The following is a 27,630-nucleotide window of genomic DNA, read 5'->3' as shown; positions in this document are numbered from 1 at the left end:
ACTCTTCACCCAGGCATTAGCAACCCTCATGGCACTATTAGCCTGCCCCCCCCCCCCCACTAGTTAAAGTCATTTCCAGCCTTCTCTCCGTGCACCTCATTCCCTTCTTTGGATGTCCCTTCCAACAGATACTCTCAGGGCATCCTATTTTCCCTGTTACACTCACCATATTTGTCATTTAATTTCACACTAAAGCAGTGCAGTGAGGGCTGGGACCACTGCTATGGTGTTTATCCCAATCTCCTAACAATGCCTGACAAATCATAGGCACTCAGTGAATGTTCTGAGTGACTACCGGAGCTCTTTTTAGCTGTATACATGCCCATCCACTCCCCTCCAGTCTTTGTGAATGACCTTGTATGATATCTTGGGTGTTTCTCTTCCCTTAGAAAGGTGGCTTAAAACTGTGGCTGTGTGTTGAAAGCTCCCCATGATTCTAAAAAAAAAAAAAAAAAAAAGGAATGCTTGGCCCTCGTCCTAGCCCATTGAAATCTAAGTCTCTAGGGGTAGAATCCAGGTAGTTGTACTTTTAAAAAGCTTTCCTGGTGATTCCGATATGCATCCAGGGTTGAGAACCACCAACACAGAAGGGAAGGCTGTTTTCATTCAGCCAGGTGACAAAAACCCATGGATGGGGCTCAACCTGGAAGGGCCAACAGGCAAGATATATACAGAACCTCACTTGGATTGCCTCCTGACTCTGCCTCCCATGCAAGTTGCATCTCAGTGCTGTGTTCGTCCAGTTCCCGCGGAGGTGGAAGAAAAGAAGGAAACCAGACCAGAGTGGAAAGCATTTTCAAACTTTATTTACAACTGTCACAGTGACAAAAAGTAGTTCGAAAAAAAAAAAATGCTAGTTTCTCCCTGAGCCTCAAAAAAGAACAGAAGTTACAGGAGGTTCATCTTACAACAGGCATTTTTACTGAAGTACTAGGGTTGTTTTTGTTTTTTTTAATACGATCAGTTAGAAATACACACAAGTTACTTAAAAAAAAAAACAAAAAAACAGGAGGCCAGACAGGAGCTCAGCCACTTGTCCAAGAGTGGCTGGGTCCCTCCCACAGGCTCGCTGCTGCAGGTCCTGACTCGAGTTGTCAGCCCCCGGCCTGCTCAGACTCCAAAGGGTCATACAAAAGTGTCTAGCGACCCGCAAAATAATAAGTCACCCCCATAAACACACATATACACAAAGTAGATTTGTTATGCAGTTTACAAGCACGTTCCCATCACACGGCAAGACCAGGACAGATGAGAGGGACACAGAGACACGGGATTTTAAAAGGCAAGACCCCATCCACGAAGGGAGGCAGGTGCGGGATGAGACATGCTGCTGTGAGGGAATGAGGAAGGAGGGAGGACTCTCTGCAGCCTGAACAGAACCAGCGGGAGCACGAAAGAGACGCCCCGGCGGTACAGGCTGCGGGCCTCTCCCACTGCTAAGGAGCTGGAAGAAGTTATTGCCATCGGTGTGTGTAACACAAGCGGACAACACAGGGGGAGGGAGCGGGGGGAGGAGGGGTGAGCGTCAGCTTCCCAGAACCAAATCCTGCTGAGATGTCAACTGCACACCCTCATCCTGCCCCAGCTCCCTGGAACCACACTAACCTTGAGGTATTAAATACAGCTCCATGCACAAGCCCCAAACTGGGGTCAACCCAGACCCACTGGGGAGCGGCTAGGGTGCCTCTGTCGGCCCAGGTCAGCCTCCAGGAGGATCTTGAGCTCACCTCTTGGCTGCACACTCGCGCTGTGAGCTAGAGAAGGTTTGAAGAGTGTGTCTTGCAAACTGCTGCTCCAGATGGTTCTTAACTATAAGAAGCTCTAAGTCCTAAGGCTAGCTTTCTTGTGCAACTGTGCCCTTACAGGGGACAGGTGAGAGGTGGGGAGAGATGAGGACCCATGCTCAGTGCTCCCTCACCGTGCCATCCACCCACCCGCGTCCGGAGCGCAAGGAGAAGCCAGGCGATGGCATGACACCTTCAATTTCAAACTTGATCCCCAGGCTGCTACATGAGAGCCCTGTTAGCCCCATCTGATAATTCCCAGATTTGGGACTGCCATTAAAGCTCACCTCCCCAACAAGAAACAGAGAGTCTCCTCTCCACTCAGCTCCCACCAGAAAAACGGGCCAGGAGCCCACATGGGAGTGGGTGAGGCTGCTGGTCAGGCTGGGAACCGCCCCTGCCTGACTGCTCCGCCCAGGGGCTGCAGAGGTGATGCCAGGGAGAAGGCGGCCTGGTAGAGCCAGAGCTCTGTGCCTCTGCTCAGAACAGAGCAAGCCTGGGGGAGCAGGGGGGAGGGAGCTTCGTGTCCAAGCGTCCGTCCTGGTCCTCCCACAAGGATGGGAAGTGCTCCCGCCACTCCCAAAGGGCCAGGGGAGGGCAAAAGGATAAATCAGGAGAGAGAAGCTCAAGAGTGCTGCCTCTTAAGAAACCTCCAGAACCCGCCACAGCTGGAGCGGAGGGGGGGAGGGGCAGGGAGTCCTTCTTTCCCACGCCTGCCTCCAGCCAACTTCGCAGGCGGCCAGTTTCTACTACTCTTCTTTGCCAGCCTCCCGTGAACAGACCAACACAGCTGAAATAAAAACAAAGGCTGGTGGTGGGCAGAGCTGGAGAGAGAGAGGAACGTGTTGTTTTCAGATGCCCGCGGGCAGGCAACTTCCTGGCTGCACTCCTCTGCGCGCTGCTTCCTTTCAAACATGTATTTTCTCTTCCCGTGTCTCCCGTTTGTTCTCTTACCCTGAATGTTCCTTGCTCGCGAGGCACGTCCCCCTTCCCCCCACCCCCCCAGAGCCCACTGGAATCCCACGGCTGCCTCTAGCCTGCGCAGGTTCAGATACCAGTCTCGAAGATGCACCACTTCCCCGCACCCCCCACCCCTGCTCTAAGCAGCTTCCTTTCTCAGAAGGCCTTGCAAATTGTCGCAGAGGGCTCCACTGCCCAGCACATTTCAAAAAAAAGAAAGGAAAAGAAAAGAAAACCAGCTCGGTGATTTGCAGGTGCAAAACAGAAGCCATCATTTGACATTTTCAGAACTATTGTGGCTCACTCCCTTCTTCCATCACAATGGGAAAGAACACAGTTCAGGGACAGATGCCGTTTGGTGTAGCCCCCGAGGGAGTCGACAGGGACTCTATTGCTCCTTGTTGTCTTTCTCTGTCTCTTCACAGTTGTCCTGCTCATCCTCCTGGACCAAGAACTCCTCGGGGGGCCACCGGAGCTCCCCGCTCTCCACCTCGCCCTCCGTGGGCTCCACCACGATGGAGGGCAGACGGTCTTTGAGCTTGCAGCAGCGGTCAAAGTCTGACGGGTCGGGGAAGATCTGAAAGAAAAGCAGAGCGAGTCCCGGTCACCTAGAGTACAGGAAAAGAGAAAGCCCATTCCTCTGCTGCACATACACGTGGAGAACTGAGCCCCCGCTGAGTGTCAGCACCCCTGCCAGGCTCTCAGGACACTGGGAGGGAGCCCTAAGGTGGGAGCCAGGGAGCCCATTCTGGGGCCACCCAGGAAACCGACCCTTGGCAGACTTTAATCCTGAAGCTGCAAGTTTTCAGGGCAGTGCCCCTAAATTTGTGGTGTTGCTCTGTTCATACCTTTTCTTGTCTTTATTTTCAGATAAAAGAATTTAAAATCGGGATCCACAGTAAGCCACACCCGCCTACAGGCAGCACGCCACCCCAGCAGCCTAAAGCATGCCACAGGTACCTTAGCACTGACTGCCTCCCAGGGTAACCACCAGCGCCTAGTCCCAGGTGCTTTACACATACCCTTTGAACCAATACTGTCGTGCCGAAAACACCTGTTGCTAATACTATCTTAAAGACTCCCAGGTTTGAAGAAGGAGGTGGCCCCAACCAGACAGCCTGGAAATGAGTGGTGGAGGAATGAGATTCAAACCCGGGTCCGTTTGAGCCCCGTGCCCATGCCCCAGTAACACCCGGCCCCTCACATGGATGGGTCCTGATCTCGCTGTGACTATAAAGTCAAGGCCAAATCAGGGTTGATCAGGGACATTTGCTGGCGTTGCCCCAGTCACAGAACAGAATTCTAGGCTCCTTTTTCACCCGTAAGCAGCTCTTGGCTCCTTGACGGTTCTACACCTGGAAGTCTTTTCAGAGTCCCGTCAATGAGGCTTCTTTTTTTAATGCCTACTGTGTGTCCTGCCCAGCACTGGGAGAAACCCCGCACCAGGCCATGAGGGGCTCTGTGGATTCCCTGTGCACATCATGCCCTGTGGCTGCAGCTGACCCAATTCTTGTCCCAGCAGCTTAAGTACTTAATCCGATGGGCTGCTGGTCCCTTGCCATCCGCAGCCCTTGGTGACACATCCAAGAGCCGGAGAGAAGAGCCTCTGTCTGGGACACTGAGGCTCACAGAACACAGACGTTGAGAGCCACATGGCGTCCTCAAGGCTATCTCTTCCAATCTCTCCATTTGGTAGATGAGGAAACCAAGGGCCAGAGGGAACAAGGGACTTGCTCAAGGTCACACAGCTTGTTAATGGCAAGAGAAAGGAAAGCAAAAATTGGGAGTGGGTGGAGACACACATTTGCAGAGGGCCTGGGCATTGCCTGAGTCAGGCACAGATCAAAACAGTCCCCCAGCAACAGGCAAGTGTCCTGTATTCTCAGGAGGGAGAAGAAATGCTCTCCTACAAACTCAGGGCTTCCCAGCTCCTGTGGTGCCCAATCTCACGGCACCCCAGCCCCAAGCAGTGCTGGCTCGGTCACAGGCCACGTCACAGGCCACGTGGGGCTTCCGGGAATCACGGGGCCTCAACAAAACCTCCCCAATCCCTGCAGACAAGTGATTATTAACCATTTATCCAATAAAGCCCTATTGCTGGGGATTAAGCCTTAAGCCAGCTGCACAACCAGGCATCATTAAAGACTTAACAGGCTCATAAAAAGTATGGTAATGGCAGCCAGGAGGAAAACAAGCCAGAGGAGGGGCCAGACGAGTTGGGGAGAAAGGAGCCATGGGGAGAGGGATCCCCACTCCAGCCTTTCTCTTCCTGATGCAACCGACCCCACGGTTCCACACTGGGACCATGCTGTGCACACATAGCTGATGTGCCGAGCAGGGCAAGTGGTGGCTTTGGGCCCCTCCTCACTGCCCCTCACCTGGAGCTGGAGCCCCTGCATGGAGTGAAACACAGGTGCCTCCCATGCACGGGCTTTGCGAGTGAGCAAGGGGAAATCCAGCAAGTGGCAAGCACACTACAGTTTGCAAAGCTCTTTCAGATGTCACCTCATGTAGGCCTGACCACACCCAAGGAGCAGTGAGATCCTCGGCTCTGACGGACACATGTAAGAGCCAGGATTCAAACCTAGATCTGTTGTTTTCAGTGCCTGTGCCTTTTCAAAAGTGAATGAATGCCCATTTTACAGATTGCAAACTGACCAGGGAGGGTGGGCAAGACTCTGGGCTTCAACTGCCCATCCAGCTTAGGTGCCAGGATGACCTCTGGGCAGCTCTCGGTCTAGAAGATGAGCTTCCCAGTCTAGACAGTTCTTCTAAACCTACAGGACCTGAGACAGAGCTATGAAACATCAAAAGGAGACGGACACCTCGCTCGGTGTAGACCTGGGCCCCTGCCTCTACCCTCTGACCTACCTGTGACGTCCTAGCAACTAGATTCTAATTATGATCACCCGAGCCAAGGAAGAGCGAAAGGGACAAGACACAGCGAGGCCAGGTGCAAGACAAGGGGGAGGAGCAGAGTGGGAGTGGAGAGCGTGTAATTTCATTTCAGGCTGGGAATAGGCCTTTAACTAAAATTAGGGGGGGAAGATGTTAAAATGATGATGGTGGTGACGGAAGAGAAGTCAGGTACATTTGCTGGGTAGAATCTCAGCCTTCACAATAATCCTATTAAGTATGTAGTAGTGTGAGCCCTATTCTAGAGAAGGGGAAACTGAAGCACAGAGAAAGCAAGTGACTTACTCAAGGTAACACAGCTAGGAAGTGGCTGCATGGGGACCTGAACTCAGACCTGTAGGACTTCAAATAAGCTGTTCATTTTATAACACATTGTGTAGAGCCACAGACCCCAGATTCTGTGTCTTTGATGTCACTTCCGTAAGCCCGATCAAGTCCTCCCAACTGCCTGTGACTCAGTTTCTCCTTTTGAAAAGCAAAGTGACCTTTGTGTCTCACTAGATGGGTACAAGTTCTTGGCAAACACAAAGGTGAGGACATATGCTGAATTAAAATTGGAAAGTCCTGGGCGCCTGGGTGGCTCAGTCGTTAAGCACCTGCCTTCGGCTCAGGTCATGATCCCAGAGTCCTGGGATCGAGTCCCACATGGGGCTCCCCTCCCCGCTCTGCGGGAAGCTTGCTTCTCCCTCTCCCACTCCCCCTGTTTGTGTCCCTGCTCTCGCTGTCTCTCTGTCAAATAAATAAAATCTTTAAAAAAAAATAAAATAAAATTGGAATGTCCTTTTTGGAGCTGTTTCAACAAGACAACAGTAAGTATTCAATCTCCAAGCAAGAGGTGGTAATACTCACATGGTAACTAAAATAACTCCAAACAATGCCTGGCATACCAGGAGCTGCACAATTAAGTCTTTTAAGTTGTTGGGGGAAGTCTGAGCATTGAACTTCTGATATTGCTCAGTTGCCAGAGAACTTTGCTCCCTGAATTGCTCAAAGCAGGTGCCATTAAAAAAATTTTTTTTTTCCTTTACAAAGCCTGCTTACGGCACTTAAAAAAAAAAAATCACTATAATAATCTCACCTTTCCAAGCAAAGATTTTATTTTTTTATCAAATAATGCCAATTTATGCCTCTGAAAATTGTAGCTCTCTCCAAAGACAAACAACATGCACTCAGAACCGATCTCATTTCCTCACATGCAGACAGAAAGCCTTGCACAGTGTTGCTGAGTATTCTGCCAGCACAATCTTATCTCCAACAGCTGCTTGAGAGGCTGACCCTAAGGAGGTTGAGATTTTTCCACTAAGTCATGCTTTTTAATCATCTAGGCAGCAGAAAAATGAGAGGTTGCAACTGCAGTGTGACGGGGTAGGGAATGGAAAAAAGGACTCCAGTCAGACTTGCCAAGCACATGACAGGTAGGGCTGGGGCGGCAGGCCAGCTTGGCATGCTGTTTGCCTGCAGGAGTTGGCAGGGAATAAAAACCACCCCTGCTCCAAAGAGAAACTGCTTCTGGTTAAACCTCTTACTCCAATGTGCACCTTTCTCTCTGGACTGGGGAAGGGGGGGTGGAAATCCTTTTCTCTTCCCTCTGCAGCAAAGACTCCTTTCCAAGAGGTCCAGAATGGAAAATGGGAGGCTCTGAGAAGCATTTCCCACCCTAAGCCCCACAGAGGGCAGGGCAGATCTAGAAGCATCCATCCCCAGCTGTGATTCTGTCAGCCCTGCCCTGCCCTGCCCTCCTTCTGCCAACACTGGACGTCACATCCAGCTGCCCAGCTGTCACACTCGGCTGCCACGGCTGATGGTACCCAGCTGTCACACTCGGCTGCCACGGCTGATGGCTTGGATGAAGCTCATAGACACCCAGCTCCTTCCTTTGCAAATGGAGTAAGGTCTTGAAGATCACACACACGGTCCCGGCTGGGTCCTGCATGTCCCACTGTGTAGGAACGGCAGGCGTGCAAACTTGGTGCTCGTGAATCTCACAGAGGACACTTCTTCAGAGGCCTCCTTTGCCAGGTGGCCTCTAATCCCAACAGGCCCTGACATTTTGGGAACTCACATGGGTTCACTTGAAAGGTCAGGAGCTTTAGGACCTTCTCTGAGGAAGAAATGCTCTGTGAGATGAACCGTGGATGCCAATATACTGGCACTCCTGGCTGTGTGGACTAGAGCTGTCCACTGGAACTGTCTATGACAGTGGAAATGTTCTCTAGCTGCACAAGCAGTAGCCAGTGGCCACATATGGCTATTGAGCACTCGAAATGAGGTTAAATTGTTAAATTTTCTCTAACTTTTAGTAATGTAAATTTATCTGATATATGTAAATATAATATAAATTTAAACGTAAACAGTTGCATGTGGCTAGTGGCTGGTGCAGTGGGCAGTGCAACATTAGTAGTTAAATATGAGGACCATGAAAGCAGGGTTGTCCAGGAAAACAGCTCAGGAGGTTTGGTTGATGGACCAACGTGGGCAGCCTCACAGCAGAGAAGTCTGGGGTTGGGGGGTGAGGAATTAGTCAGAAGGCTTTTTGCTTAAGTATAAGAGCTGCTGGTCAGTCAGCTCCCATTTCACCCACGGAGGGGGGACTGAAAGGTAATATCAGATCTCCAAAGGCCTGAAGTTTGGGGGCCTAGCTATCAACTGTCTGCCTCTAAGCCAGGTGACCTAAACCTTGCTGCCTCTGCGGTGGGGAGAGGAGAGATGTCTGGCACCTGGGATGGAAAATGTGAGCAATTCTGGGTGAAGCAGCCCTCCCCTGAGTGCACGCATCCCTCAGCCATCATTCCTGACAAACAACTCGAGCTGGCCACATAGAGGGCCGAGGGCTCAGCAAAGAGCTGAGAGATGCTAAAAGGGAAAGTAGACACCAGCGGGAGCAGGAGATGAAAGGTGGCGAACTGGACACACAAAGGGCTCATTACCAGCTCTGCAAGCTGAGACCTCCGGAGCGTGGATATCTTGCTCCTCTTTGCTGGGCTCTAACAGAAGGATGAGGTGTGCTGGGGTGGGGTGGAGAGGGGAGGTAGGGCAGAGGGCCTGAGGTGAATCACCAGGCAGTCCCCAAGGCACTGAGAGGGATCTGCCTCTGCACACAAAATCATGCAGTGAGCCTCGCCCCTCTCTGGTTCCAGAGGGGGAATAATCAACCTCAAACCTGCAATGGAAACTCCCACTCCCACTGGTGGTAGACCAGGAGTCTTGAAAAATTGGGCTTTTACTTTATCCCCATGTCTTATTATCTCTGTGACCTTGATCAAGTCGTTTTAACTTCTCTGAGCTTCAGTTGCCTCCTGGGTGAAACAAGGAAGGGATTTCTTTTACTTTATAGTATTGTTGGAAGGACTACATGCTCCTGCATGTTGAGTGCCAACATAGTACCCAAGGGCCACGAAGCCATGGTGACCCATTTCCCTCCTGTCTTCATCTATAGATTGGGATTAATATTAATCCCCATCTCATCGGGCTTTGGAGAGAATCAAACACGGGTACGTGTGAACATGTTCTGTAAACCTTAAATTCCTAATGATGATTCTTATTAGGTAAAACTGGGGTCCCCAAGGAGCGTTTAGAGTGAGGGACTGAAAAGTCAATAGTCCCAACGGCTTGGGTCAGGAGCAAGTGAGCAGCACTCCTGGGCTTGCACTCAACAATTCTAGACCAGGTTCTTTGGAGAAATGGGTTTGACTTCATCACTTCTCTCCCGGTGTTTCTGTTTTTCCAGGGCATGGGTTAGGCCAGGCAGAACAAAAGCCACTGTCTCGTCCAGATCCTGGTCTTTCAGTGCAAGCCCCTGCAGCTAGCGATCTTCCCATTATGCATCTCCACACCCCCACCCCCCAGCCCACTCCAGGGGCCTGCTGCCCAGGCCATCAGACACCTCCTGCCCCTCAGCTTCCCAACGTCTGGGTTTCTTATTTTTCCTGCAGAACAACAATGGATTGGCCTTGTGTGTTTATTCCTTCCTAGGAGGGGCTGGTTTCTAACAATGGGCAGATCTCTACCAGCATCCTGCTCTGCCAAGGGCTCAAGGAATGAGCAGCAGCTAATCCAAATGAAAAGTCACCCTGCTTTTTGTCCCCTAACAACATGTGAAGGCAAGGAATAGATATGTTCTTTGAAATACTTGCCTCCTGCTATTTCATCATCATCATCATAGCTACTTGCATTTTACTGACTTTTCAAAGTGAAATGTGGTTAGTAAGAACAGAAAGAATTAGAGCAAACGGCAGAGTAGCTCCTAACTGGATTCAGGGAGGAAGAACAGTCTCATCTCCAGTCGGATGCCAGTCACCTCACTCTCCATCCCCGACGCTCTCACTGTGCTCAAGTCCCCCCTGGCCTGGGGCTCTGGAATATCCACCTCATCCCCCCTAGCCCTCTCTGGTGTCTCTAATCCTACAGGAGACTTGAGGAGAGATTTAAGGCTTTGTAACAACTGTTGGATCTCCTTCCTTTGGATTAAAGATGCTTAAGCCTCCAGCCCTGAAACTTAAAAGAAAAGGAAATCCTCTAGATAAACACCATCCTTCATAAACATCTCTCAAACACACACCCATCCTGCAGGTCAAGAGTTCCAAATTCCAATTAATTAGCACTAATTGCTACTGATAACTCTGGGCCCAGGGAGCTGGTGGGGCTTTTTGAAGGTTAAAGAACATTTCTTAAAGCTCTCCAGGGCAGTGAGAGAAGCACTGCAGTTATCTGGCATAGATGATTTCAAATACCCACATCCTATTGACTATATTACCATTGCCCTTTAGAAAGAAGACATGCCTCCCAGTCCCGTCTGGGCCACTGGGGATGACAGACCCTTTTCTCCTTCCTCCTCCACTGGAACTCACCAAATGTCCCACGGCCATACCTCCTCTCAGAAAGCCCAGAAGGGCACGGCTGCCATTCCCAACCATTCTCTCGTTCTTTGTTTTGGAGAGAAAAATCTTGAATGTTTGGCCTAGTCCCACAGCCTTCCCATCCTTGTCTGGAATCCCCTTCCTGACCCCTTCCATGGGGCCTCCAAACACATCCCTGCATGGAAACAATTCTTTCAAGTCTCTGAGGACTCCCTTACAGCCCTGCCCCATGGCCTTTGCTCGGCTCTCACTCATCACCACTTCTGCATCATCCCACCAGGCCATCCGGCCTGCTTCAGGCTTCATGGTCTCTCCTGATTCTTATGCCCCTGCCCTGGCTCACCTGACCCATCTACCTTCATCTTCCCTGGGCCCTCCCTAGACGAGGCGTCATCCTAGGCTTCTCTTCAGACTCAGCTTCCTGGCTTCACCCGTCCATCACAGGCGGAGGATTCCCCAATCTACAGTGGCACTTCCCCCTTCCCACCTCCCATGATGGATGACATCCGTCACCTCCAACTCACCTTGTCCCAAAGTGGGGTCATCAGCTAATAGACCCACCTTTCTTTAAGTTAAAAACATTGTTTCCCTCTCCCAAATAGGAATCCTTGCTTGATAGTAGGTGCTAGAGAATTCAGTTGGTCACAACTACAGTATTGATGCTACAACACTGAAACGAACAGGGCTGTATTCCTGGAAGCTGTCTACACTAACAGGGAGGCGATGGCCCTGCTGTCCTCTCATCAGACATAGTCTTCCTGTTCGGTCTAGAGCAGTGCTTCTCAAAGCTCAGATCCCAAGCTCCTCTCACAGAAGAAGTGTCCACAGAGATAAAATACTTTCTTAATAATACAAAGATGTCATTTGCCTTTCTCCCTGTGTTGACACTTGCACTGTGGCACACACAGCACTGGTGGGGGAAATTGCTGGTCCCTTGGCAAGAATTAATGAATGCCACAGCAGCAAACTCTACTTGTGGTCATTACGTTCTTTACCAACTCACGCAATTAAAAAAAGAAAAAAAAAAGGACCTAATATCCTTGATAAAGTAGTCAAAATGAATTTTTGTTAAATACTGACTCTTAATTACATGTTGTTTTAGTGTTGTATGTGATAAAGCAGAAAGCCAGCAGACAGCACTCTGCTGCATCTCTTAGTCCCATGGTCATCTCGAGAAAAAGCACTCATGTGACGGGAGTCGTCAGCTGAACTAGCCACTTTTCCCGTGGGACACCGTTTTTACTTGAAAACGTGACTGCCCAACAAACCATGGTTGTTTTGACTTGGGTGTTTGGGGGACATGTCCTCAAAAGTGAACAAAACAAGCACGTCATTTCGTGGAAAATGACTAACAATATTTGTTCCCAATGATAAAAATCAAACTTTCAAGCATAAATCGTATCAGCCACCATAAACTTGTCCGCTCTCTAATACTTGAAGGCTTTCTTTTTTTTTTTTTTTTAAGATTTTATTTATTTAGGGGAGCCTGGGTGGCTCAGATGGCTAAGTGTCTGCCTTCGGCTCAGGTCATGATCCCAGGGTCCTGGGATCGAGTCCCGCATCGGGTTCCTTGCTCAGCAGGGAGTCTGCTTCTCCCTCTCCCTCTGCCTCTCCCCCTGCTTGTTCTCTCTCTGTCTCTCTCGCAAATGAATAAATAAAATCTTTAAAAAAAAAGATTTTATTTATTTGACACACACACAGAGAGAGACAGAGAGAGAGAGAGAGAGTGCACACACAAGCCGGGGGAGCTGCAGAGGGAGAGGGAGAAGCAGGCTCCCCACAGAGCGGGGCTCGATCCCAGGACCCTGGGATCATGACCTGAGCCGAAGGCAGACGTTTAATCGACTGAGCCATCCAGGTGCCCCACTTGAAGGCTTTCTAATGAGACTGGTAAAGACATGAATAAATGTGACTTTCTGATGTTTTATGATGCAATGTGTCCACATTTGGAAGATGTCTTACTCAGTGAACATGTATTTTCCAAATGATCAACGCACCACATTACAAAACCAAACATAGGCAAAAGACATATTCGGAGTGCCAGACAGACTGCTGGATTTGAATGGAAGAGCACAAAAACCTCATTGATAAGGTCTCAGATTCCACGTTGCTGCTAACCTTTAAGAAACTACCACTTGTTGAGTTTTGGTGAAATAGCAAAGAAAAATATCTGAATAAGGCTATGAAGATATTTCTTCCTTTTCTTAACTTTTCTAACAGATCTTGCATGGGCCAGATTGTCTTCATTTACTTCAACCAACATGTATGGCAACAAATTGAATGGAGAAGCAGATATGAGAGTCTAGCCATTTTCTGTTAAGCTAAACAAATTTGCAAAAAAAAATGTGAAACAATGCTCTTCTTCTCACTAAACTTTGGTTTGGGTTTGGTTTTGAAAACATATTTATCTTTATTAAAAACTGTTATTCAGGGGCGCCTGGGTGGCTCAGTCGTTAAGCACCCGCCTTCAGCTCAGGTCATGATCCCAGGGTCCTGGGATCGAGCCCCGCATCGGGCTCCCTGCTCAGCGGGAAGCCTGCTTCTCCCTCTCCCACTCCCCCTGCTTGTGTTCCTGCTCTCGCTGTGTCTCTCTGTCAAATAAATAAATAAAATCTTAAAAAAATAAAAAATAAATTAAAAAAATAAAACTTATTTGTATTAACATGTAATGGTTTTACTGTTATTTTAAGGGGATTAAAACATGAAAATTTTAAACACTCCGTTTTAATATCAAAAGACATAACCCACATAAACAAGTATCTCTGGGGGTCCCAAATAATTTTTAAAGAATGTGAAAGGGGCTGAGATCAAAACATTTCAGAACTGCTGCCCTAGAGAAAAAAAACACCCTCCAGAGGATGACCACATTAAGTCAAGGTTGACGGAAGGTATGTTTTAAGACTGGGAAAGATCTGAGGGGAATATAAAGTTGCCTTCAACAGCTAGAAGGCTGACATGAAGAAAAGAGAGCAGATTTTTTTAACTCCAGTGGGTGGATCTAGGATCAGGATAGAGGATTTCACCTCATTATACAACATTCTAACAAAAATGATAGAATCCACTCTCTCCCGTATAGATGGGGAAATCGAGGCCAAAAAGAAGGGATGTGAATTTCCTGAGGTGACAGAGGTAGGAGCAAAGCCAAGATTAGAAACCAGGTGTTATCCAGATTTGTAGCCCATAAGCCCAATGTGCTGAGCGGTTCTGAAATTCACGTCCCTGATTATGTCCAAAGAACACCTAAGTGACCCAATGCCACCCCGCTGTCACGTGCACTCCCACATCTGAGATGCCCTAGTGCCAGTTTGAGTCCACCCGTTTGTCTACTCTCTAAAAGAATCTGGAAAAACCCTGTGTCCTTCCACATGTTTTTAAATTGACATCTAAAACTTCTGATATATTACAAACATTAACATTTTAAAATAGAACTTTTATACCACTCTTTTAAATGCACCCAATGCCTTATAAATACCAAAGCAACTTGGTATCAACCATCACCCATGAAAAAACTCACACACAGGGTGCCTGGGTGGCTCAGTTGGTTAAGCATCTGCCTTTGGTTCAGGCATGATCCCAGGGTCCTGGGATGGAGTCCCATGTCTGGCTCCCTGCTCCAAGGGGAGTCTGCTTCTCCCTCTGCCTCTGCCTTTCCCCCCCACCCCCCGCCCCCAGCTCATGCTCGCTCTCTAATAAATAAAATCTTTAAAAAAATAAAAAATAAACTCATACACAAGCTCTAAAATCTTATTCTTTTCTCTGCTTGAAACTGTATCTCCATCCTACTGCTCATTAGAATTTTAAAGTTTTTAGTTACTAGCTTTTTTCATACTTCTCTGCAATAAAGAGACATATTTATGTATATAAATGGATAGTTAGTATTTTTATGTCAAATGACCCTAAGGCCTGTTACCAACAACAACAAATCTGGATTGGCTCCTGGCAGCTATGTAGGTAACTGATCAATCAACATACCACAAGTAATTGTTACACACAAAGGTAATTTTTTTTATTGGTTTCTCCATGTGATAGATAGGCAGGATTTATGGAGCTTCCTAGGCAGTAACATTTTGAATGGCCCATTTGTTTGGTGCCCCTATGGTTTCTACACCCTGGGGAAGTCACCTTAAAAGACTCAGCAGGGCAAGAAGCAAGGTTGACAGGAAGGTAGGCAAAGAAACTGGGGAAGCCCAGCTTCAGGAAATGGGATTTTAGCAAAGCAACACAAGGAGGCCGAAATTGTGGAACTAGGTTTCCCGAAAATGCTCGCTGCTGTCACATCCCTTGGAAAGTTTCTGGGAACCCCAGGGGCAGCTGTCCTCTGGTTTTAACACTCTGTTAAAACATTAAGTAGTATATACATGGAGCATCATTAAGAAGTAATTTGGCATGAGAACCTCTAATCTTAGGCTGCCAAGGAAAACAGCCAGGAAGGATCCTCATGCTTCATGTGAGGGGCATGAGGGGCAACTGCCACATGTGAGGGGCAAATGACCAAAGAAATATGGAAATCATGATTTAGTGTTAGCTGATCTTTAAGAATGCTCTCATCTAAGAGGATACCAGAGTTGAAGAAAAGAAATTCCTTCATGATAACAATAGTGATGCCAACCTCAGGAAGTTGGATACCATGGCAATTACGCCTTCATGTCCACATCCATAGTATGGCTCAATTATCTTTTTCCTTTATTCATTTGTTTAAAACATATAAAAATGAAACTCTATGTCACTACAGAGATGGAAAACTAGTATTACTGACTTTGTAAACCACCAGGAGTCTGTGGACCCTACTGGAACATTAGCTTGGAGTGTTTGTTTGTTGCAAAGAAACTGAGGCTTGCACAGTTGTTGGGTAAAAGGCCCCTGAGTTCTGGGCCCAAAACTTCTATTATGCTCAGATCTACTTCTAAGAGCCCAGTCCATCCTGGATTCCAGGGAAGCCATATTTCTATTTCTAAACCATGACCAGTCCACGAGCCAGATCTGGAACCACGGAGAGCAAGATGGCTTAGGGGACTACATCAAACTTCATGGGTCTCCAGGCGGAGGTGACTTCACTGGTCTTCCTCAAGGTCACATGGTGTTCCAATGTCATTAATAGAATAAAGGAGACAAGTAGGGCAATCGCCGACCGATATGCATCTGTAATCCAGAGTGTGTCATTATACCCACGAAGGGACAAAAACATGATCACCAGCTATTTTGCAATGCTGGCTAAATGCTGCCTAAACATCATTAGTTGTTATCATCTCTGCTCAAAATAAGCAATTAACAAACTAGAAGATGTACAACATCTCCTAAACACTCTGAAATAAACCAAACACCTTCCTGACTCTAGCCACAGAGCTCTTTCATGATCTCATGTCGATAGCTTTTACACCCCTGAAACTCTGTGTGCTAGAGCTCTCCATGCCAGGAGCTTCTATTTTGATAAACTTTTCTATTTGTTTTCTGTCTTTAAGGTAATATATAATCAAGAGGCTTAATGATGTTGAATCTCTTTGAATTAGTAATTGTACTTCCAAGAACTTATTCCAAGGAAAGAAATCAGGTCTGTGCAGATATTTATATAAAATGATGTTCAGAGCAGTGTTCTTTGCAGGAACAAAATATGCCACAACCTAAACATTCAGCAGTAATAAGTGGCATGTAACAAAATGAAATGCCTTTTTACAAAGAAAAACAAATGGACATAGTCACAAAATTACAGTCAGCGAAAAAAAATTCACTAGAGCATACACATATTTATCCCAATTTTATTTTTTTAAACATAAATGCATACAAAAATACTAGAAGTAAACAAACCAAAATGTTTCAGTGACAGAAATATGGGTGGGGTTTTTTTGTTTTAAATTATTCTAAATTTCTAAAAGGAATAAGTATTACCTTTATCGTTATAACACCCACCCACGCCCCCCACACACACAGACACACAAACTCACACACTTAACTTTTGACTTAGAAACTCTGTCCTACGATTCGACTCTGAGGAAACTGTATCAACTATGGACAAAGATTGATATAAAAAGATTATATATATTATATATAAAGATTGACATATAAATTATCACATTATTTAGAAGAGGAAAAATGGATAATCATCTAAAAGTTTTCAACAACTGGGGAACGGTAAAAAGAATCATGTCATCACTTTAGGATCTAACATTGTACACTTATTAAAAATGCTGGCTTTGAAGCATTTTTAAAGTAAGTTGTCATGATGCGATGCCGATGACTTTACACACTGGTAAGTAAAAAGAAGCAGAACACAGCTCTGTGATTTTGGCTACGTGAAAACATTAAGCACGCTGGAAAGGAAAGGAAAAGATGCTAAAACGTGAACAGCTGTGACGTGGGCATGGCGAGATCATGGTGATTTAGAAAACAGAAAGGTTAAAGAAAATTAAAATTCCATCATGGGCAGAGGTTACGTTTAAAATTTGAGAAGCAAGCATGAGAACAATAAAATACATACTTTATCAGCGAAAAAATGAAATTACTGGAGGGGGCGGAAAGGAAGAGAAAAGTTTCCTATCATCTCAACACTCAATCTAAGACAACCCTTATTAACATTCCACTGGCTGCCCTTTGGTCATAAGTGAGTGTGTGTGTGTACGTGTGTGCACGTGCATGCGTGTGTGGGTGTTCATGGGAGTGTCTGCAAGTGTGTGTGTGTACATGAGTCTTAGCAGGCACCTCGGGCTCTGTCCACAGAGATCAGTGGCTGAGCTCAGTGCTGCCCACACGCCTTGGGCTAATAGTGACCTACTACATTAGAGCTTGTACACAGGGCTGTGTCTGGAAAAACACATTCAGGAACTGGGGAGAAAGCCAAGGATCCTTCTCAGATCCAGGGTGGACGAGTGTTCTACAAAGTAAAGGCAGGAGGTGAGTTCAAGGTGTACTATTAATTCTGTCTGGGAACCACCTTCAGATTCAAGTTAGGATAAGGTCAGACCTAGAAGCCAACCACCTCTGAACTGAGATTTGTGAATGCCCTTTGCACTCAGGCCAATTCTACTTCCGGTGAGAGATCCAGAACCTTCCTTCCCACTGGCTCCAGTAAAATTTGTGGCTGAGAAGCAAGTAGTCAATGCTGCCTCAGCTAAATGCTTGGGTACCTCTTCTCTACAGTTTACCTCAAAAAGGAGCTTCTGACAGTGCAGGGCAGCTTATTCTAGCAGTCAGGGGGCCAAAGGAGCTCCTAAACTTCCCTTCAATTCAAAATGCTAGCTGCACCACAGTCTGGAGAAACTTCTGGCAAATTTTAATTTTTTTCTAAGACAGGTCTGTGCAATAAGGGGCCTCCCCCAGCCGACAAATGAAGCAGCAGACACAGGATCTGATCAAGAATCCTCCTGAGGTGGGCTCAGGGACAAGAGAAGGGCAGGTGGTGAGGCCAGAGGTAGCAGAGGTGGTCCAGCACCTCTGGACTGGAAAGGAGTGAAGGCCTGACAACTCTGAGCCCCATGTGAATGAGGGTCTGTTTTCATATCCTCCGAGGATTATTTTAGGACTTGGACCTGAAAGATCATTTCAGGACATTCACTAGACACCCAGGAATAGCTCTTGGCTCCAGTCACAAGATTCACCACCCAAACTCAACCCTTTCCCCAATGGTACAATCCTCCTTTCTATTCAACTTGGAAGACTGGGCTGATGTCAAGAAGATGCTGATCCTATAAAAATCTCTGCTGTGGGATGGCCACGGCAGAGGGATAGTTCTCCGTGCAGGAAAGGGAGAGGGGAAGGGGCCAATGGATCACCCCAGGCTCCTTGCACCGCTCTGTGCAGGCCGCGGGGGCCTGCGCCGCAGGGACAGAGAGCAGCCTAAGACATAGCCCCTGGCTCAGGGCAGTGAGGAACACACCACCCGTGGAGAGGCGTCAGGCCTCACACAGGCCCTTTGAGAGAAGGCTGGGCTGCTCGGTTCTAGCGTGCAACACGGTGGCCAGGAGAGTGAAGAAAGCTTGTTTTCTCCCTGGCCGTGTGACAGACTCACTGCTGTGACCACAGTGTGTGTGCTGGGGGGAGGGGAGGGGGGACCCGGGGGGATGATTCCAGCCTTCTGCAGGCCCTCACCCCCGGGGGCATTCCAAAACAGTGAACACGATGTTTGTGTCAAGGCTTTGGGCCTAAGAAGGAAGGTGCCAGCTCCCTCATACAAAGTAGAGCTGATCTGAACAAGGTAGGCACTGATTCAAAAAGAGGCAGTGTGTGTCACACAAACCCACCCAGAAACGAGGTGCTCCTTGGGCCTGGGCCCCAGGCGGCCCGAACTGCCTGTTTTGCCTCACATTATCATGAGTTGTACCAAGGAGGGAGCGGAGTGGAGGGGGTGGGGAGAGGAGAAAGAAAACTTGCTGTGATTCCAGTAACATGTCGTGTCCATAGCTGGACGCGTCCTGCCAAATGCTCTGCAATTTTAGCTTTATTTCCCTCCAGGGACAACTGAGGCTTTTTAAGTCTGGTGTTGTGAAAGATGATTTCCTAGGGACCATGGGACTTCCGTGAGGCCATGCAGCAGGGCCTCCAAAACTCTTGAGAACATGTGGGGTACCACAACTGGGGGTTACCACGAGGAGGAAGAGACAGAGGCGGTGGATGGGTTCCACCTGTAACGGCCCCCTGAGCAAGGCTTGTGGGGGATGGAGGCAGGGATGATGAGGAGCTTGAACCAGGGGAAGCTCCACCCATCAGGTATTTACTTCAATACGTGCATTTGGACAGGTGGGAACACACAGCGGAGCCAGGCTCAGGGGGTCTTCCTAAAGAAAGGCTCCACACAGAGGGTTTCTGAACCGCTGCCTGACTTAGAGATTAACCTGAGCCTGTTCACTGAGACAGGATTTGCTGCTTCTGATAAAGGGAAGCAGCAGGAGGCGGGTGGAGAGAGTCTGCTGCTGTTGGGCCTGGTAGACAGAGGAGCCTGAGAGATCCCCGTCCAGGGAGAGGCGAGCTCTCAGCCAGCCTAGTGCTTTACCTCCGTCCTGAATGCCGAGCTACCACTCAGGCTTTCAGACTACAAGAAGCAAATGACAGAACTGTGGCAAGAGGTCAGCACCCCCTCCTCAACTTTCCCTCCTCCCTAGGGTGCAAAAGCCAGGCTCTCCCTCCCTCCGGTATTAGGAAACGAAGGGGAGGATGCAGGGAAGTCCTGAGCTCTGTGGATCAAAGGGAAGGCACAGGACACAGAAGACTGTGGTGTGTGAAGAGTGAGCTCCTTCTGGTTTATAGTGCATCCTCCCTGGCTTCCCTGAGGGGAGCACGCTGCCTGTCGGACTGGGGATGGATGTCAGGTGGTAGGAGTCTGTGACCAAGCACAGCATAGGGAATTCAAGGGGCAGCCAGTCAGAGACACGCAAGCTGATCAGAGAGGAATTTAAAGAGACTTGGGGAGGACAGAGCTATCAGATCTTGGTCCCGATGCTTGAGAAGGGGCAATTTTGAATGAAAACCAAGGAGCCATACCTCTATCTAGAACTTAGCGAGGGTGGTAAGATTGCAGAAGGCTCCCCAGGCCGTGCTGGGGGCAAGGCAGGTAGCAAGGCCAGAATGCCAAGAGCCCTTGGGTCAGGGCAAGGCCAGTGTCTACAGACAAAGGCGAAGGACCCTTCCCCATGCAGGACCCAGGCTGGGTCAGCTGCAGCATGAAAGAAGACCCCATCAGAGAGGCATTCCAAAATGCTACATACTTAGAGCCCCTGCAGCCAATGAAGGGCCCCGCAAGGCGGCTGCCGACCTGCTTCCTTGAGTTGAAGTAAGAAGGTGTAGGTGGCAGCTGTCCAGTGCCACAGGTGGGGGCACCGTGGGAGGCCCACGAATGCAGTAAGGGGAGGCAGCCAAAGTCATCAGGGACCTAAATATCCTCATGGCTCACTCAGCCCCAGTGAACCGGCCGCTCCCCGCAGCCTGCCCAGAATGTATTCAGACTTTCGGGTAACCGTTTACTCACCCACCCAGCAAGGTGCCATAATTCATGCCAAGTGCGTGTGCAAACAAGGAGTTCCCATATCGAGCTGACTCTCTGAATAAATGTTAAGATGAAACAAGGCACTGGCTCTGTTGATTTTTATAGATGCTCACAAAACGACACTAACTCCTAAGCATGAAAGGTAGGGCTTACCTGAATTTTCCAGGGGATAAAGATATTTATCCAAAGCCTTGGTAGGCCTGAGCAGAGGAGACCCTTCAAAAACCCTAAAGTAGAAGTGAAGATGGCCAGCTTTTGGATCAGGAGACTCAACCTCACCGAAACAATCACCATTCACTTGGCACCTGTTCTGGAAAGGCCTAGAGCCAGCATGCATCTTGGGCTGGGGAGGCTGATGGGCACAAAGAGGGAAAGAAGGCATCCTCTGCCCTCAGAGACTTGGGCAGGACCCATATCCTCAAAGCGCAGGGCAGCATCACTTCAGAGCACAAATGCACAGGTGTTGAAAGAAGAAAGGTCACATCTGGGGCAGAGAAATTAGGAAAGCTTCATTCTTGGGTAGGTCTGGAAGGTGGGGGAATGATTGACGAAGTTCAGCGTGCCTATCTATTTTACGACCTTGTCTCAAGGTCAAATCACAAGACTGAGATTCTATTTCATCTGCCAAGTCGGGATTGATGTCTCCTTCCCACTTTCAGTTCCTTGGAAAAGCAGGGCCTGGTAAAAGCCATGTACTATTATTACCCTCAGGAAGGATGCCAAGAACCGAGTTCTGAGATGTCCCACCCTAGATTTGAGCCCAGCCCGAGCATGCACAGCGGATGGGCTTCGGCCAATGCCGTCCCGGCCAGTCCCCAGAGCTCTGGTGGGAATGTGTTTAATTGCATGACACTAGCTCTGAGTGGGCCCAGAGGATATTGGTCATATGACAATTGTCAGATCAGCTGGCTGCAGAGCCCAGCAGCTGGTATAAATGGGGGCAAGCCAGGGGGGTATCTGGGTGTGTAACAAAATTAGATTAGAGATGGAGGTGCTCTCTCCCAGTCCTAATATTCTCTCAGGGCCCAGCCCCAGTCTGACCGGCCAAGCCTTCTTGTGGCCATCCGTACCTGGACTGACCATGGCTTTGTGTCGCTGCCCCAGACTGCCTGTGTTCCAGGTATTATGCCCATGTTGCTTTCCCATGGGAGCCCTGGGCCCTCTGCAGAGTGCCCACCGCAGCAAGTGCACACAGCAAGTGCCCAGGAAAAATGATGCTCTCCCCTTTCTCTTCGTCAGGCAACCAGAGGACCTTTCCGAAATCTGGTGACAAGAGTGCTTTGAAGTTCTAGGTAAGATATTTTGGAAGTGGACAGTAGCCCCCACCCGAGCAGCAGGAACAGATTTCCTGAGGGGCCGTGGAAACTGGGCTCCCAGGCCAGCACCACTAGGAGAAAGTCAGGGCTCTTTCATCAGGCGGCATCATGACATCTTGGGAGCCCAGAGGCGATCTGATTTTCCACCGGCCACTGCAACCCCAAGTCAGCCTTCCTCCCCCCACGCTGCAGCCCCTTCCGCCCCCTTCACCTGTCCTGGCCCTCACTCGGGCAGGGTGGCCCGAAGATGGAGAAAACAGCCCTATAGGATGTGGCCCCTTGATCCTGGGACATGTTCAAAAGAATGTAAAAAGCACACACAAGATGCACTAACAACTGTGTTTGGAAGGGTTCTGTGATGGAACGCCCCAGAACTGAGAGAAAATCTCACCTGTAACCACAAAGAGATTCAGTCTGATTCAGTGGCTTGGAAACTGGTATCCAAAAACACCCTTGCTGTGGGGCCAGGAAACTTCTACCCTCCCACAGGCTGTGGGGCCTTCGATGGTCTCTCTCAGACCCACTCTGGGGGTGGAGGGTAGAAAACCAACCAGGAAAGGGTATCCCCCTCATTTCCTTCATCTCCTTAGGCTACATGAATACTTCTTTCCAGCCAGCTAAAGGGGCTTGGCCAGACCCTGACACCGAACAGAGGGGCCTTCTTGAGCCTCCCAGTCTGAGGTGACTCTGCTATCACCTACCAAGTTACCTTACATGAACTCAGCTTTCATCTCGGCTCTTTGATCAACCCCTTCCCCATCACATGCCCGCAGCTCCCTATTTGTTTCTTCCTTTACAAAATAAATGCCCTGGAATGATTCTACAGAATGACTAGCCAGAGCAAGTCTAGATTCTAAGCAAGAACCCGCTCCAGGTACAGACCCATGACATATCAGAAGAGCAAGGCTTTGGACTTTGGGTCTACTACAGTCTGAGCCTGTTTCTTTGTCTGTGAAACAGAGCAAGAACTCCCACCTCAGAGCTATGGTCAAGAGTAAATGAGTAACATTTGTAAAGCGCATGGCTCACAGCAGACATTCAGTTCGTATCTGCTGAATGGGCCCACCACACCCCATTCGTCTTCCCCAGGCCACACACCGTTTGTACACAATTTCCCCAGCTCCAAGGTCTTCCCTGAAAAATAGACTCCTTCCTCTCCCACAGTAATAACCTCGGAACTCTCCAGTTCACACCCCCAGAGATATCAAGCTGCTGTGTAGCCCGATGGGGGCAGCAGGTGAGTGCATAGCAGAGTGCAGAGCACTGTGTTAGGAATCTGAAGGTCACACTTGAGGTCTTCATGTATTTAGCATCCATCACGCAGGATGATCTCTAATCTAGACGCCAGAAATCTGATAGCTTGCCTTTGGGGAAAGGTCTCCTCAATTCTAAGTACTTTGAACATTAACTCTGGTGGCCTCAGTGGGTCGACCATCCACCTGAGGAAGAAGGCAGCATTTGACACAGATGTTCCTCCACCAGATCACCTTTCCCCATAAGCTACCCTTCAAGGTGATGTTTCTCCAGCCAAGGCACAGCCATGAAGGCAAGTGCTGGTCTGAACTGACGGCACAAATCACATCTCCCCCTTGTTGCTGCGAATGTGCAAGTCCACAGCAGCCGGGATGACTAAGGAATGACATCGGCTCATGCCTACTGAACCCTTACTGTGTCCCGGGCACCATGAATGCCTTCTACCCAGCATCTCATCAAGTTGAATCTTTACCACAATCCTCTGAGGTAAGGACTATTGTTGCCCCATTTTACAGATGAAGAAACTGAGGCATACTGGCATGAGGGGACTTTCCCAAGGTCACATAGCTGTTCCAAGTGGCACTGGGACGCAGAACCACATCTGCCTCCAACCCCAAAAAAAGTCACTAGGCTCCGAAGAGCCAGAAGGAACCCAGGACGGAACTCACCTGATAGGACAGGCCATCCTTTCGGGGGTTGAGGCCAATCTCCTCCATGGATGGGGTGTTCATCATCACTTCAGTCATCTCGGCAGATCGCAAATAGTCGGGGCTGCCAAGAAACCCAGACCAAAAGTCAACAAACACACGCACTTTCACATTCCTATCCTTGGTGCTTTCTGCTTTTAGATCAGGGGACTGTCTGGAGGCAGGATGAGAGGTGTTCAAAACAGAACTCATAGAAAAACAAGCTCACACCCTAAGGAAGTGCCTTATAAGCCCAGGGCATCAGGGCCCTCAGTCTCAGCCAACAAAGCCCTGAAAGTGCCTGAAAACCGCTCTGGCAAACCTCTCTTTCCTCCTCTCCTGTACAAGTCCCCACTGACACAGAGCACTCTGGATTTTCTTTGTGATAGTGACAGAACTAGAAAAAACCCAAACAGTAGGTAGCTGAGTCCATCTGCCTATATTAAAACCAATTCAACCCATCTCTAGGGGAACTGCATATTATTATTACATAATGATAACGAGTCAACCTCAGGGAAACCAAGTCCAATAATGCTGCCTTCCCAAATTCCTCTCTCTCTTCCTCTCTCTGGTGTTCCTTTTTGCAAAATGTCCCACTTAAAGCCCCAAGGGGCCAGCTTTCTGCAGGCTTCACATCTGCCATCCAACCCCCTTCTCTACACAGCAGCTGCAAGCTCACAGCTTGAAAAACATCCCCTGGATTAAAAGCCTTAAGGATGCCCGGACTCTGATTGCAAAGGAAATTTCCAGAGGGGCCAAGCTGGCCCACCAATGGCTGACATGTGAAAGTGCTTTGTACTCTGTAAGCAGGATACAAACGTTCCATTATCCTCACTCAAACCACGGGCACATACAGGGTCCCGAGTGCATAATGCCAAATAGTACATACCAGTCAGTGCACTCCCTACACAACACCCAATATTTTCATCATCATGCCTTTACACAGTTACAAAAGAAAGAAAGAAATGTCGGCAAGGCTTTAAAGGGACTACATCTAAGGAAACAGGGGTTTCTTAGATTCTTCTTCATTTCATCATTACTACACAGAGTAGAAACAGCATTGGATTTGGAAACAGAAGCATTAGGTCTGGTCCAGGCTCTGCCACTCAAGAGCTGTGTGATCTGGAACAAGTAATATAACCTCTCTGAGCCACAGGTGCCCTGTTTCTTACCATGATGCTAATAATGCATATACCACACTTAACGCTAAATGGCTCATCTCTGGGGTGGAAAAACCGTTGCAAGCTATGACCTGCTAATCAACTATAAAATAATTCCCAATTATTTTATTTCCCTTAATTTCTCAGGGGATAATAACCCTGATGGGCCCTAACACCCACCTTGGCAAGTTTTGAGTGGCCAGGGGCACAAAGCCTCCAGCAACCTTCGAAGTCTCACCCACATGGCACCTGGCTGCTCACACACCAGGGAGGTGGGAGGCGAGCGGCGCCCCTAAGGAGGTGGTACGCAAGCCTCACGGGTGGGGGAATTTTTACTTTGTTCTGAGAGTTCATTTCTCTAAACAGAGCCTGGGTGGGGGAGGAGAGACAGAAGATGCTGGGCTTCCGGGCAAGGGTTAGGGTCAGGAAGGGAGGGGGGAGGGGACTCCAAAGGAGGATTCATCCCGGGTCCTGTAAAGGCTGCCGCCGACCCCCAAAGAAACGGGCCCACGGGGCTCTCGCCAGGCTCTTCGCCTGGTGTAGGGGCGCTCGCTCCTCGCTCCGGGCTGCGGCGCGGGCCTCAAAAGTTGAAGCGAGAAGCAGGAACTTCCCGGTTCCTGGGCTGAGCAAGACAGCGCGCAGTTGGAACCCGCGGGTCCGGCCCGCCGCGCCCGCACCTGAGGGCGCCCTCCCGCGCCGTCAATGCTCCCCCGCGGCCGCTCCTCCTCTTCCCGGGCGCAGGAAGGAAGCGGCAGCCGGCGCAGCCGGGGGCCTCGCTCCGCAACCAGCGCGGCGCCCGCGGCGCATCCCTCCCGGCCCAGGTCCCGGGTCCGTGCGAACGTCCTCCGCCCCCCGGCCCGGCCCCGGCTTCTTCCAGCCCCGCGGGTGAGAGCGGCTCCCCGGCCCCAGCCCGGGCCCCCACAAAGGCGCATCGGGTTTTGAGGAGGAATGAGATCGAGAGGGCGCAGCGTGTGTTTGTGCTGCTGCTTGTGGCTTTCATCGGGTTCCGTGTGGGGAGAGCGTTTTTCCCCACCCCTCGAAGCTCTGCAAAAGCTGCCGCTGCACCAGCTCAGCCCCGCTGCCGCCGGCCTCGACGCCGAGACTTGCATGCAAACAAAAAGAAAAAGGGGAGGGGCCGGGGCAGAGCAGGAGCCCCCTGCGCCAGCCGGGGCGCGTGCCTCCTGCAGCCCTCCGCATTGGGGGTTCTATTAGCGGGATTCAGGCTTGATCCCTGGTTCTCCCCCCACCCCACCACCAGCACATACACACCCTCCCAGCCGTCACTTAAGTGAGGGCTTCGAGTTCACTCCCTTTGTCTGGATGCTCTCGGCACCACCAGCCCCCACCCCCACCTTTGCAACCTTGACGTTGACTCCGGCACGGGCTGGGGCGGCGGGTGAGTGTCGGCGCCCGCGCCGCCTGCTGCCCTCGCACCCGAGCCCGCAGGAGCGGGCGCCCGGGCCCCGCAGCCATGGCCGCGATACGGTTGCCCGCCGAGGGCGCAGGATACTCACCAGTGAATGGGGAAATACACAGACATGAAGTCCGAGGGGAGGCTGACCCACGCCCTTGTGATTTAAAAACGGCCACCGCGTCCCGAATAAGGATGTCAGGGGCGCAGACTGGCGCGGCAGGCGGCGGAGTGCGGGCACTAGGCGTTCGCCGGTCCGCCTTCCGGAGACAGCCCCGCTGCCAGCTGCGTCGGCAGAGCACACGGAGCTCTCGGTTCCCCACCGAGCCCGCGGCCCCACAAAGAGCCCGGGAAGCTGTATTTATAGGGGCGGGGGCGGGGCTCGGCCGCGGGAGGCCCCGCCCCCTCTCGCCCACTCCTGGAATAACGTCACCAAAATCATGAATGGCTTCAGCGCTCGCAGCTCCTGCGGGCGGCGGCTCGGGGGCGCGCTCGGCTCAGCTCCCCGAAGGCTGTGGTTTGCTTCCAGCCGGGCTTCCTCCCGAAGACTCACACACGCAGACACGCGCGTGGACACGCGCGCGCGCGCACACACGCACGCACCAGTTCAATGTCAACGCCTCTTCCTGACAACAAACCCGCGCGTGTCCGCGGCCCCCTTCTTGCACACACCCCTGGGCACTCGGGGCGGGGGATCGTGGGCTTGAGGAGGGCGCTGGACCCGCTCCGGACGTGACCGCTCGGCTGCCGCGCTGCGCGGTAGGAGGGCGCCATCGCTCGACCCTGGATGCCTGGCGCCGGCGCCCTCCTCTGCACCTTCTCGCAGTTCCCAACCCCATAACTCGGGACTCCTCTCAGCGTTCATCCCCCAAACTAGGCCTCGCCCGTGACACCTCGATCGCTGCGCCCGAGGCGCGTCCCTTCCATCTCCGGCAAGCTGCGTGGAAATGGGAGCATCACTAAAAAAAAGAGGCGGTGGAAAGCAGGGAGGGGGCGCGAAGCTGGGGAGACCCAGTGCCCGTGGGGATTCGCGTTAGCTTGCAAGGGGCTGGTCTGCAGCCCGCAGATCCGTGGAGGATTTTATTTGTGTGAGAAAGGATGTGGTGTCGTCGTAGGGTTTTTCCACTGGACACCTACACAACGGCGGCGCGGGGCAGGGGGTGCGGGTGGGCACCGCACAAGCACACCACACTAGCCTTGGCTCCGGATCTGCTGCAACGGGAAGAAACAAAGAGCTTCGGCCAAACCCCTCCCACACTGCCCAGGAATTACAACTCCAGGGGTCTGCCCAGGTGGTCAGGCTTCTCAGCCCCCAGA

General features: G+C 50.2%; 1 protein-coding gene across 1 annotated transcript; it reads right to left on the bottom strand.

Moving 5' to 3' along the window:
- Positions 1 to 784: 784 nt before the first annotated feature.
- LBH (LBH regulator of Wnt signaling pathway) lies at positions 785 to 26,662 on the bottom strand. The gene is made up of 3 exons (XM_028099422.1): positions 26,417 to 26,662; positions 23,725 to 23,827; positions 785 to 3,321 (listed from the first exon to the last, which is right to left on the bottom strand). The coding sequence occupies exons 1-3, from the start codon at positions 26,440 to 26,442 to the stop codon at positions 3,133 to 3,135; spliced, it is 318 nt and encodes a 105-aa protein (XP_027955223.1). The 5' UTR covers positions 26,443 to 26,662; the 3' UTR covers positions 785 to 3,132.
- Between the last annotated feature and the right edge of the window lie 968 nt (positions 26,663 to 27,630).

Source organism: Eumetopias jubatus, unplaced genomic scaffold (assembly GCF_037043125.1).
Source record: "Eumetopias jubatus isolate StellerSeaLion01/CBP00866 unplaced genomic scaffold, mEumJub1_p1.0 scaffold_9, whole genome shotgun sequence".
In the NCBI taxonomy this organism is placed as follows: Eukaryota; Metazoa; Chordata; class Mammalia; order Carnivora; family Otariidae; genus Eumetopias; species Eumetopias jubatus.
The sequence above is the reverse complement of the archived record's forward strand: the minus strand, read 5'-3'. Positions and strand labels throughout refer to the sequence as shown.